Below are 13211 nucleotides of genomic sequence, written 5' to 3'. Positions count from 1 at the left end.
GAGCAAAGCCACATTGAGGACTTTACTCCCGAGGGTGTGCGTGACTCCCTGCCTCCTGTGAGTGGCCTCTAAGTGTGCCCCTGCCTCATCACACCTTCTCCTCTGCACAGGGGTCTGGGCCACGGCGCATTTGGGGAGGTGTATGAAGGTCAGGTGTCTGGAATGCCCAATGACCCCAGCCCCCTGCAAGTGGCTGTAAAGGTAAGAGGGGGCTTCCTCATTGGCCTGACCTTGGCTGGGGTCTCTGTAAGCACGGCCCTTTGCCGACAGCCTCTGACCTCTGTGGCTCACAGCCTTCTCCTCCTTCCCACCCTCCCTTCTGTGCCCAGACGCTGCCGGAGGTGTGCTCTGAACAGGACGAACTGGATTTCCTCATGGAAGCCCTGATCATCAGGTAATGGCCCAAGCCTGTGAGGGACACAAGACACTTCTAACAGGCACATCTCCAAGGGAAACAGGGTTGTCCTGCAGGGCATCCCTCCTCTCTAACTGGAGACCTCCCCGCCCCCCGAAGTCCTTAGCACATCTTACCAGAGTGGACCAGCCCCCATCTGGTTTTCTCGGGAAAAGAATCTTGTAGCCCCAGTCAATGTCACTTGGCCTTCTACCAGCACCCCTGTGTCACCCACTGGTTCTTTTCCCCTTTTCTTAAGAAACAGAGCATGCTGGTTGTTAACAGTGGAAAATACAATCTTCCTCCAGGTAACTCTTCCACCAGGTCCTTCACCCATCCCAGCTCCCAACTCTCAAGTAAAGGAAATGGGCCCCCATGTGATGGAAGGTGCCCACCCTGGTCCACGCAGCTGGCCCGACCCTTCAGCTGGTGGATCTGAGGCCCACCACTGGGAGTGACAGTGTCCAAGGCTCAGACAGCAGAGGTTCGACCTTGAGAGCTGGCCAGGTTCATGGCCTCCTGGTGCACCGGGGAGCCTCAAACATCCTGACAGGCTAGGGAGGCCTTGGCGGAAGCGGCCAAGGGAATGAGGCCAGAGCAGCATGTGTGATGTGCTGTGTCCATAGGAGGACACGTGGTAGCTTCAGCTCCTGCTTAAATGACGTATTTCCTGGTTGCCCATGTAATAGTGATCATTGAATAAAACCTGGAAAGTAGAAGAGTAGATGGAAGGAGACCCGAGTCACTCAGTCTCCCTCTTCTGCAGTTAAGTAAGCAGCACTGTATTTGGGTGCACGGTCACCCATTCCATCAGCTCTGCCCAAACGTGCCCACGTGGAGCTCCCTGGCCTCACTGCCTCATGTGTCCTCATAGGATCATGTTAACAAGAAAACCCGAATCTCAGAGCCCCCGCAAAGAGTCCATGGTGGGATCCAGCGGCCCTCTTCCTTGTTCTCTTCTGCACACAGTCAGCAGGCAGGTCTCAGGCAGGCCCTCGGGAAAGCAGGCCCTCCAGCTTCCACTTGAGGCCTTCCTCCGAGAATCCTGTGAATCCTGGCCAGCAGTCCTGGTGCCAGCCTCCTGGACACCCTTGTCTCCCTGCCCACCTCCATCCCAGCCTTCTTGCTCAGTGCCTATGCACAGCCCTCTCTCCCGCTCCCCAGCCCCCAACTCCAAGCAAGAACACTCCATGCGTGTTGAACCCCCACCAGGCCTGCCCTCTGGTTCTTCCAGCTGCTCAGCAACCGGATTCTCCTCTGCTTAGGCCCAGCCTGGGACCCCTGCTCCCCGTATTTACAGAAAGCTTTTACATAATGTGGCTCTGAAAACATAACTCTGTACCCAGCTTCACCCAGTTAAGATTTTTGCAGACTCAGCTCAGTTAAATTCGGTTACTCCCCTCCGCTCTGCAGCAAATTCAACCACCAGAACATCGTGCGCTGTATTGGTGTGAGTCTGCAAGCCCTGCCCCGATTTATCCTGCTTGAGCTCATGGCGGGAGGAGACCTCAAGTCCTTCCTCCGGGAGACGCGTCCTCGTCCGGTGAGTGAGAAACACCTTTCCCAATGGGGGTTCCGAGGATACAGAGCAGGGGGTGGAAGGAGCCAGGGTGGGCAGCCAGGGCCAGCCCCTGGGCTCTGATCTGGGGGATGGGCAGGAGAGAAGGGACAGAAGGTATCCAACGGCTGAGCCTGGTCCGAGGGAGCTTGCCCAAGCCTTGAGCAATGTCTCCTCTAGCCAGTATCTATTTTTATGACCCGCTGATTGTGGAAAACCAAACTAGGGACAAGCACAGAGGGGGACTTTCACGCCAGCTGTGTCACTCACTCAACCATCTGACTTGGGGCAGGTCACTCTGCTCCACCCCTTGTGAACCCCAGTGTCCTCATCTCAGATGGGGACTTCCTGACCTTGTAGTTTTACAATCAAAATGAAGGGCTGAGGTATTTAGGAAGGTGCTGCATACATGTTATGGTCAAAGGGCTAGAGTTCGTGGGGGTGAAGAAACCTAGGTGGGCCCACGCACACTTCCCCCCAATTGATTATTAGACAACCTGGTTTAGGGCAGCCAACCCCTTCTAACCCGAGGATCTGCGATGTGAACTCTGAGGGTCAGGCTAGAACATCTTGGTCAGAGCTAGTTATAAAACACAGCACACTGGGCGAGCCCAGGGGCCGGCTGTCCATTCCCATCACTGCCAGGGTCTTCAAGAGGTCCTGGGCCCAGGGAACGGGAGCAGAGCAGACCCTCTAAGTTAGGAACTGCCATCTTGAAGTTGCTGCTGAACTGTGAGGACCACAGGGAAGACTTGTACCCTCCCCAATGAGTTAGGACCTGCCATCTTGAAGTTGCTGCTGAACTGTGAGGACCACAGGGAAGACTTGTACCCTCCCCACCCCCAGGAAAGCAGAGAAAGGCCGACAGCCACGCAGCCACAGCAAGACCAGGACTGAACACCCTCCTCACATGGACCCAATATGGTGGTGGAAACCTCAGAAGGTCACACCTGCTCCAATTCCCACCTTCACTCGGGCTCTTAAGAGCCTCCACACCATTCCTGCAAGCCTCTGGCTGACCATCTAAGAGGAATCCAATCTAACTTCTTGAGAGGATGAGCGTGTGCAACTCAGCACCCCTGGCAGGAGGAAGGGGAGAACGACTAACCCTACCTCATGATAACCCTCGTCTGCAGCACCGTCCTCCTCCTCCCCAGAGTTTTCATGTTTCTCAAAACCACCCTATGAAGTAGACAGTACAGATCCCACTTCATTTTGGAGATGGGAAAACAGGGGCTCAGAGAGGTTATGTGACTTGCCGAGGTTACACAGGAAGTGGAAGAGCTGGGACTAGAACTCAGGCCTTATGGCTCCTCATTCCTTGCTCACTCCAGCCTGCTATGTTATTGATCCCTGTGGTCCCCGTGGGGAAGCCCTGAGGGCCAAGGTGAGGGCAGGTGGTTGAGAGCAAAGGTCGCCAGCTACGCAGGCATCTCTGCCAGGGTCTGGGCACCAGTCTCAGCTTCCCCACCCCTACCCACCAGAGCAGAGCCTTCAGCCTCATGTCCTGAGCATCTCAGCAGTGCTTCTGGCAGATGACATGTGACGTCACTCTCTGGGAGAAGGTCCAGCTCTGGGTTTCCCATTGGACACTCCTGAGGCTTGAGGACAGGAGAGTATTGTGACTTCCTTGTAAAGGGAATCTGAGAACCCATCACTTGGCAAGACCAAGAACCTCTCTCACAGGCAAAGGTATCTCTCTTGATGATGATTTGGATGTTGTCTCAAAGAACAAAGCACTAGCGAGGAAGACAGATCACTGACATCTCCCACCACCTCCCAGCCCAAGTGCCGCCTCAAGGAGGCCTGCAGTGGGAGCCTGCTGCCAGCTTCCAACCTCTGGCTGCAGGTACCACCCCAGGGATGCCCACAGCCAGGGGAAGGTCAACTCTACTTGGGAGAGAGGTGCTTCTAAGGGTCAGGATCCCCCCACCAAATCTTCCTTTTAACCCTTGACCCTGATATTTGTGTGACTCTCCTGGCCAACCATGCTCCCAGGTCTTGGTGGCAGCCCAGGTATCCTCCTTACTCCTTTACACACTCACTTACCTCAGATGAGCTGGTCCTTCCTGAGGTACTTACTGCCCATGATGGGTGATTTGAAATGTCAGATGACAGCCCTCCAGAGTGACCCCATGCAAATGTGTTTGTGGCAGCAATTTCCAGCCGGGGTGGGAGCAGGGTGGGTGGGAGGTTGCTGGGTGTCCCGCATGGATTCTCAGAACCACAAACTCCAACTTAGTGAGTGAGGACCAGGTTGACTGTGAGAAAGGAGCAGGATTTATAGTGGACCGAGGTAGCTAATGTCAGTAAATCCTGAAGAAGGAGGGAGGGACTGGCTGATGGACATAGGGGCTGGAGACATACACACCCTGAGGAGGGGGTGGGCAAAGCTGTGCCTCCAAGCTGGAACTCACTGAATTCAAAGGCCTGAGGTCCACCTGGTTCATTTGTTTGAAGCCCCTGCATCTCTCCAGGCTTAATCTGCTGTGTGCAGGCTCCCAGCTGGGTGCTCAGAATCAGACTCACATTCTGTGCTCACTTCCTGCCATCCCTGGGGTTCAGCAGCTCCATAGACATCAGGATGGAAGAATCTCAGAGATGGTCTAAGAGGCTCTGGCTTCAGATAATGCATGGATATGAAGTAATGATAGATACACAGACTCATAGGACAGAATGGGTGCCAGGGCCAACTATGTCTGTCATGGAAATGAAATTCATGGGTACAGAAGGAAACATTGTTCGGTCCCAGGACCCCACCACCTCAAGAAGGAAGGACCCTTTTAATGTCAATATAATTTTGCAGACCCCCCTCTTTATTGAACAAAATTTTATTGAGGATTTAATATATGCCAGATATAGGCTAGTAGCTATCTTTTAGTATCAGTTGATTCAATCCATAATGACAAAGGCCATCAAGGAGTCAGTAATCTCTGTATTAAAGGGGGCGGTCATTGCCCACTATAGCCTCTACACCTGCTTGGGGAATGGTAGTCTGGTAGGTAGTGGCTCAGGAAAAGATGCTCCATATGCATGGCGGCTCCTCGGACGCCAGAGAGCACAGCACGGAGATGAGAACTTCTGATTGCAACTAATGCTTAGGTTTTCATCTTTGGTTTCCATTTTGCTAAATACTAATGTTGCCTCCACAATTCGTTGAGCGCATTTTGTTGACCATGTCTGCAGCCAGGAATCTGAGGCCAGCACCATTCTCATCACTTTTCAAAATGGGTTTTTGCCACTTTTAATATCTTGTGTCCCCTGTCTTCATTCTTTGCTGCTTCCTTTCATCTTTCCCTCTTACTCTCATAGCCATCAATTTAAAAATGTATCCGTATTCTGTTTTTCACTTGGTGAAACAGTTCTCCCCTGCCCACCCCACCCCCGCCCATGTCCTGTGATCCTTCATCTCTAAATGCAGGAGCTACTTAAGGAAGTATTATTATTATTATTATTATTAATATTATTCTGTCTTTTATCGGTATATACATTATCCTTTGGAAATAGCACCTCAAGAACTGTGAGCAAAGAGATCATTTCACTTCAGTGGGCCTGTTTTTGCCCCTGTGAAAGTAAGATATTGGTCAAAACAGTGTCCTGATGGGAATGTCAGAACCCTGAGTGGTACACACTCACAGGCATGCTCAAAAGAACTCCATGGTCAAGCCAGTTTCAGAGCCACACAGACTCCCCTCTGATTGATTCTCAATACACACTAGTATGTAGCAAAGACTCTGATAATTCCTCTGATGAAGAAGCCAGGAATTCCCATACCTATTTGATTGAATTCCATCCTACAGCCTGCTTTAGGAGGTACTGGACAAAATCCTCTCTGAGTATTGGACAGAATAAAAATTGCCTGAAGTTGCCAAAGGAAGGGCCATATTCAGTAGCAAATCAAGGAAAAAGAGCCCTGGTTCCAACTCCTTCTCTGCCCAGGCTGGATACAGATGGCACACTGGCTATTCTCTGCACTGCTCGTTTTCAATATCGGTTTGGTCACAGCATCTGCAGACCCCCAACACCACACACACACACACACACACACACACACACACACAGAGACATGCAGACACACCCCTTGGGTTACAGACAATCTGCTTCTGTGAAGACTGATTATCGGCGCAGTTAATTTGCTCTGAACAGCCATAGACAGGGAGCCCCAATAAATGCAGCCCCTGGGTTAATGCCTGAGAAGATTTAGCCCCTGCAGTGCAGCAGACTTATGGAGCATTTGAGACATCAATGGTCCTTGCGTCCTGAGTGATGGGGGCTAAGACACAAAGAGACTCCATGAGCGCTAGGAATGGTCCTCTTTGGCAGGAACAGAAAGAGTTTTCCTGGAAAGAGAAAAGATAGTCCTAATGCTATAGCAAGATGGATGAATATTTCTCTCAAAAATATATATTACTTTTCTTGTCCCCAGGAAATGGGGACTCTCTCTCCCAGTGCCCAGTACTTCTGACCCTAACAAGGTCCTGGGAGAAGCCAAACACACGAGCCACTTCTCAAGTCCCCACAGCGCCCTCCATGGAGTAACCCCCTCCATGAATGCAGAGCCCTCTGTGAAGCGCTCACTCTGTTCCTCTTGCTATGAGTCCTCAGAACAACCAGGGAGGCTGAGAGTGTCACATCACTTTCACACACGAGGACACGGTGGCTTGGACAGAGGGAGCGCCGTCAGCTCTAGGGCACACAGCCAGTAAGGGACCCAGTAGGATGAAACCCAGCTCAGCTCAACCGAGCACTGAAATGTACCCTGTGCACTGTATTTGTGCTCATGTGGGTACCATGCACTGAGTCCACGGGAACTCCAGCCCTTCTCAGACATGCTATCCTAAGAAACTCAATTTTAACTCCTAGAATCCCGCCTCCCCCAATCCAAACCCTTAAAGCCCAGCTCAGGGCAGTTTCAGCTCCACCCTACTAGCTGTGTGACCTGGAGTGAGTCACTGAGCCTCTCTGAGCCCTCAGCCCTCTCATTGTCAATATGGAGGTAACCTTGCTTGCCTACTGACCACACAGGATGTTGCATCAAAGGTCCTGGGACTTGCCCTCTTGCAGGTAAGGGACTACCTGATGGTCCACGGGCAGCAAATGTTCCCCTCCCTGAGTCGTCTCCCCTGGAACTGAAGCAGGCCCCAGACGAACTCCTCGCCACCTCCCCCAGACCCACGCTATTGCTCCAAAGAGTCCCAGGGAGGCCCTGATCTGTGGCGGCCTCTGGAAAACCCTAGTTCAGCTGTGATCAACCAACAAACCCCCTTGTTCACTGAACCTCGGCAGCAAGCTAAGCATCACGCTGGAGACCATGGAAGTGGACGCCAAAGGCCCTGCCTCGGGAGCCTCAAAGTTTCCTTGAGGACGTGGTGGAACAAGCCCAGAGCAGCACAGTGCACGTGAAGCTGCCTGCGGACTTGGGGGGTTAGGAACTGAGAAGACACCAAGAAGGGCACCGCCCTCAGGAAAGACTTCTGGCCACCCCACCAGACGGGGGGAAGGAGAGCCAAGCTGCATCCCGGGAGGGGTCAAGGAGGGGCGGGCAGCCACTTTTGCACAAAAGGGACTTCATGCAGGAAAGCCAGAGATGGCTCTTCAGCTGCCCAGTATTTTCTGGAAGGTTTGCTTTTTCAGTCCACTTCAGATCTAGGTCTTCTTGAAGAAAGTTAATTTTTTAAAATATTTTTAAGCATTTAAATAGAGCATTTTACTTTATTTTTTTTAATTTAATTTTTAAACTTTACATAATTGTATTAGTTTTGCCAAATATCAAAATGAATCCACCACAGGTATACATGTGTTCCCCATCCTGAACCCTCCTCCCTCCTCCCTCCCCATACCATCCCTCTGGGTCGTCCCAGTGCACTAGCCCCAAGCATCCAGTATCGTGCATCGAACCTGAAATAGAGCATTTTAAAGCAACACTACCCTGCCTTGATTTCCTCACAGGCCTGTTTGTACGTTTAGGGTATTCAAATGTTTATGAAGATAGTGGCGGAAGAGTGGGCAGAAAAAAACACGAAGGGGCAGGACGTCTGTGATGTGGGTTCCAGCCCCGCTCACCTGGCAGCTGTGACTTTGTAAACGCTGCGCCCGCACAGAGGTGGAGTCATTGTTCTGGGCTAAGGCCCAGGCATGTGCATTTGTATAAATCTACCGGTGATCGCGAATGTGCAGCCAGGGCCAAGACCCCAGGGTGACCAGCCTGCCTTTGACCTCCTGGTGAACACGGGAGCCTAGCGTTTCAGACCTTCTCTCCCCTGAGAGCTCCTCACCAGCCGGTCACTACTGTCTCCTACAGAACCAGCCCTCCTCCCTGGTCATGCTGGATCTCCTGCACGTGGCTCGGGACATTGCCTGCGGCTGTCAGTATCTAGAGGAGAATCACTTCATCCACCGGTGAGTCTAAGTGACCTTGCTCTGCCCTCACCTTCCAGATGCTCCCCTACGTGTCCCTAGGGCTTTGTTTGGCCCATATGTAAAGTGGGATCATGTGTAGTGCTGTGCTTAGTCACTCAGTCGTGTCTGACTCTGCAACCCCATGCACTATAGCCCGCCAGGCTCCTCTGTCCATGGGGATTCTCCAGGCAACAATACTAGTGTGGGTTGTCATATCCTCCTTCAGGGGATCTTCCCGACCGAGGAATCAAACCCAGGTCTCCCATGTTACAGGTGGATTCTTTACCAACTGAGCCACCAGGGAAGCAAAGTGGGATCATAAAACGTCTATATCAGCGCTGGAGACCCGGATGAGCTCTGTCTGACCTCCTGCAGGGACCCCCGCCTGTGTCAAGCCCTAGGTCATGTTAATGTTTCCATATCTAGAACACTGAGCTTCCTAGGTGGCTCAATGGTAAAGAATCTGCCTGTCAAAGCATCCAGGGTTCAATTCCTGGGTAGGGAAGATCTCCTGGAGAAGAAAATGGCAACGCACTCCAGTATTCTTGCCTGGAGAATCCCCACGGACAGAGGAGCCTGGAGGGCTACAGTCCATGGATCACAAATAGTCAGGCACATCTGAGTGACCAAGCATGCCATATCATCTAAAAAATTGGGCTCCTTAAGGGAAGTTTAAGGAGTTTGTATGGATAAATCAAAGGCAACAACCCTATTTTATTCATCTTCATATCCCCAGCATATAGTGGCACACAATAAATGTTTATTGGATAAATTATTTTTTTCTAAAATACTCAGAAATGAAGAATGAGAATTATTTTCTTTACCTCTGTACTTCATTTCCTCTACTCTATATGACCCTTGGGTTTAAATGGTGTTTGCACTGGTACATCAAGTCCATGTGTAACGCTATAGACATGAGAGATGACACATATTTCTTTCCACGTGGCTATCCATGGCTTTCTCAACAGACAGCTTGATTCTGAAACTTGAAAAGTCAAATAGATTGTTAGACTCTTTGCAAAGCTTTTCTTAATGATTTGTTTCTCATTTAGTAAATAATAACCCGGTGAACTAATAAACATTCATGAACCCATCAAGGAGTATAAGACATGTTGCTAATCATTAGAGTATGTAAAAATAACGTAGAGAATGAAAAAGAAGCGCTGTAAGAGTTTAGAAACAGAAGAGCACGGAGGTAGATAACAAGCTATGTTTTCTTCCCTAATAAAGGGGATGTTAAAGATCAAGAAATACACTGGCCTAGTTTACTGAAATCACTCTGAAAACAAGGCCGGACGCTCACACTGGCTCATCCTTTGTCGCTTCATCGTTTTGGCCCGCAGATCTTCCTGAGTCTCAGTCTTTCCAGCTTGCAGATCCTCGTGCTTGATAGAAATAACAGAAGCAAGAGAGAAGCCGAGCCCCAGTTCTTCTGTTCTCACCCAAAGCCACACACTCTGCTTCACAGCACTGCCACTGTTGTTCTTGCCCTTTTTATTGTGTCCAGAACTTTCCATAAATCTCAGCTCTGGGCTTTATTGTTGCTCAGACGTGACAGGGTTGTGCCCTTTTTAGAATAAGTCCTTGGCTAGAGCCATCTTTCCATCTTTTTTTTTTTTTTTTTCTTTGAAGTATAGCAGAATTACAGTGTTGTGTTACTGCTGTACGGCAAAGTATGCATTCTTTTTCACATTCTTTTCCACTGTGGTTTCTCAGATTGGTGTACCTGGAAAGAATAAAGTCTCTCCAGCTCATGTCTACCTGCGCCAAGTCTGAGCCCATCTGAGAGCAATGTGACCTATCACCTTAGTGACGTCAGATCTCTCCCTTCACTTCTCCCCGAGGTCGTCTCTGCCTTTTCATCTCCACCCTCACGTTAATCACCAAGTGTCCAGATTCTCTGACTGAGGGATTGTGTCTACTTTTCCTCTGACGTTTTGAAATCTGCTTTCCTAAGGGATGATACATTTTGACTATATCCAGTGCCCTGTTATTACTGAAAATAAGATAACAAGGAGCAAAAATTCACTCGAGATTCCTATTGCTTCCATATCTGTAAATAGTTGCTGAAGGTCACAATAAGATCCCAGAGTAATATTTTGTTGCTTCTTTTATCTTTTTCAAGAAATGAAATTGTCAAAGATTGAATCAACAGTGTGTTCGATGATCTGCTTTATAAGCAAAAGGTGACGATTAGCAGAAATTGTCCATCTCAGTCAAAGCTGTCTCTGGGGTAATTGGTTTTAGGAACGCATCTTTTTATATCTTCTAACTGGCTCGAGGTTGATGGCACCCTCCCCCAATAGGTTTACTTTAATTCTCTCTCCTTCACCATCTGCCTTAAGATTCACAGACTCCCATGCACACACACCTCGTGAATTCAGAGCGGACTCCCTCGCAGATCCACACACTCCCATTTTTCTATTAGATCTGTTTCCTTTGGACATGGTTTATTGCCATTTCAAGAAATATGTGTCATTCTACCAATTCTTGGTGTGTTCTATGATATTACATTTACTTTCTTGCCATCAAATTCAAGATCAATTTTTTAAGCAACCATTCCATGCACATCAACAGAAAGACCTTTCCAGAGCCATAAATATTGTTGTTGGTCGACTTCACTATATTTCTCTTGAGAAGCCATGGCTATATATCCTACTATATTTTCTTCTTTTTGATGTCATATATGTTATGCTTTTATGGTTTTCTTAGGGCATTTTATGCACCATTGTGCCTCAAAATTCAACTTAAACCTTCTGGATTAGGGCAATGGCATTAATAACACCCATCTCCCACCCTGACCAATTGTTCTGCTATCCTAAGCCATCATCCTGCATCCAGATCTTTTTTTAAAAAATACTATCCAGCTGTTTATTTTCCATGATCCTTCTTTCTCAGCCAATGATCATGAAACCAGTTGAAACACCACCCATTCCCCCCAAGAAGCACCATTTTTTTCTGTCCAGGACTTTAATATTATTAGAAACCCATTCCATGAGTTTGAGCAAACTCCAGGAGATAGTGAAGGGACAGGGAAGCCTGGTATGCTGCAGTCCATGGGGCCGCAGAGAGTCAGACACGACTTAGTGACTAAACAACAACAACATTCCAGACTTCGTCTGGCTGCATCCTTAACCCCCACGTGCAGCTCAAGAATGGGTTAGCAGTCAGTGAGTAGAAGCTGATGAGTCTTGGAAAGCTTCTGATCCAGCCTTACACTCATGCTATGGAAGAATAGGCCCTAACGACTGGAACATAATGACTAAGACAAGATAACTTTATAACAGGAAAGAAGTGATTCTTTGGCCTCATAGCCATGATGCATACAGCTTAACAAAGGCTTTAGATAAAATCACGGATGTAAAAACCATGATGGCATATTAAAATATAAAACTAGAACTATTTGGGGAAAGCCTTGACCTACTTGAATCTCATGGGAACCATGCTGTTCCAGAACATTCCGTCAAACAACCGGCAGAAACCAACCAGCAATCTGTACAGAACAATAGCCAAAGGCCAAATACATTTCTATGTCCCTCTATTATCTTCCAAGTTTTTTGATAAAATAAGGATAATACTAGCACCTTGTGTCTTACAGGGCTACGGTGAGAATTAGATATGAAGCAGTTAGAACAGTGCTCAAGTACCTAGTAAAAGGACAATCAATTTTCTAGTTCCTATTATAGTTATTTTCATTATTATTATCCCATTAAACATTTTCAATCGTCTCCCCTAATCCTTTTCCATTTCCCTGTTGGTTCTGAGACCTAGAATTGCTTAGCTATTTCTTTCATACTGAGATCTAATGTAAAGGAAATGCAGAGAAGAAAAGGGAACTATTTGAACTTTAGATTGGAGGTGAAAATTCTTGTGATTCTTATACCTTTATCTTTTTAGGAATAAAATTACGAAATGCATTTACCTTTTTTTTTCATCCCAGGGACATTGCTGCCAGGAACTGCCTCTTGACCCGCCCAGGCCCTGGAAGAGTGGCCAAGATCGGAGACTTCGGAATGGCCCGTGACATCTACAGGTGAGTGAAGAGTGCCCTCACCCATCAGAGCCCACTTCTCAACTGCATCCCCCAGAGCACTCTGGTGCCTTGTCAACCTGCCGCCGAAAATGGCATTAAGTTCCTTTTCAGCACAGGGGCAGCCTGAATTATTGTTCATGCCTGAAGGACTAATTCTAGGATCTCTCTGCCTGCAATAATTGACACTAACCTGTTAATTAGATTGTCTTTCTGGTTCCAACTCTTTAGTCCTAACATGTTCTGAGACAGAATAACCTGGATACTTCACTTGGAAAAAGCTTCTAGGTAAACTTTAGCTTAATTAACCCCTTTCCTCAATACTCAGGAATTCCAAACAGACTTAGCTTCCATTACCCTAGGCAAGAGCACCTTAGAACTGACAAGAGACTGGGCCCAGCGCATTGCTCTGCATTTCCCACGCCAGGAGACATGGAAGGATAGTTCAAAGCCCGTCAGTACTTAGCTCAGCTTCATTTCTTTTTCCCTGTCACATTCTCGAGGCTACATCAAAAAAAAAAAAAAAAACAAACAGGGAACTTTCTTGGTGATCCACTGGTGAAGACTTGCGCTCCCAATGCAAGGGGCCTGCGTTTCGTCCCTGGTCAGGGAACTAGATCCCACATGCCACAACGAAATTCAACAATCCTGTGTGCCACCACTAAGGCCCCGTGCAGCCAATTAAGTAATTAATTAAAAAGAAACCAATAAAATAAAAAATTTAACTGGAAAAAGCAAACCTCTACTGTATACTATCCCACACTTCTCTTCCCAACCCCTGGTTTCATCTTTGTCTAATTATTAACAACAGTGACTCACTCCATGAGCTG

The 13211-nt window shown here is 48.3% G+C and overlaps 1 protein-coding gene across 2 annotated transcripts in view; it reads left to right on the top strand.

The window, feature by feature from the left end:
* Positions 1–13211, top strand: part of ALK (ALK receptor tyrosine kinase) — a 747102-nt gene that overhangs the window by 708964 nt on the left and 24927 nt on the right. For both annotated transcript variants that reach the window (XM_086323612.1, XM_086323611.1), the window contains 5 exons: positions 111–201; positions 330–394; positions 1808–1937; positions 8254–8351; positions 12292–12384. In XM_086323612.1, coding sequence (XP_086179738.1) covers positions 111–201; positions 330–394; positions 1808–1937; positions 8254–8351; positions 12292–12384 — 477 coding nt within the window. The remainder of the gene's footprint in view (positions 1–110; positions 202–329; positions 395–1807; positions 1938–8253; positions 8352–12291; positions 12385–13211) is intronic.

Source organism: Bos grunniens, chromosome 11, assembly GCF_055505025.1.
Source record: "Bos grunniens cultivar Pamir isolate PY7600 chromosome 11, Bosgru_T2T1.0, whole genome shotgun sequence".
Lineage (NCBI taxonomy): Eukaryota > Metazoa > Chordata > Mammalia > Artiodactyla > Bovidae > Bos > Bos grunniens.
This window is presented reverse-complemented; position numbering and strand designations above follow the sequence as displayed.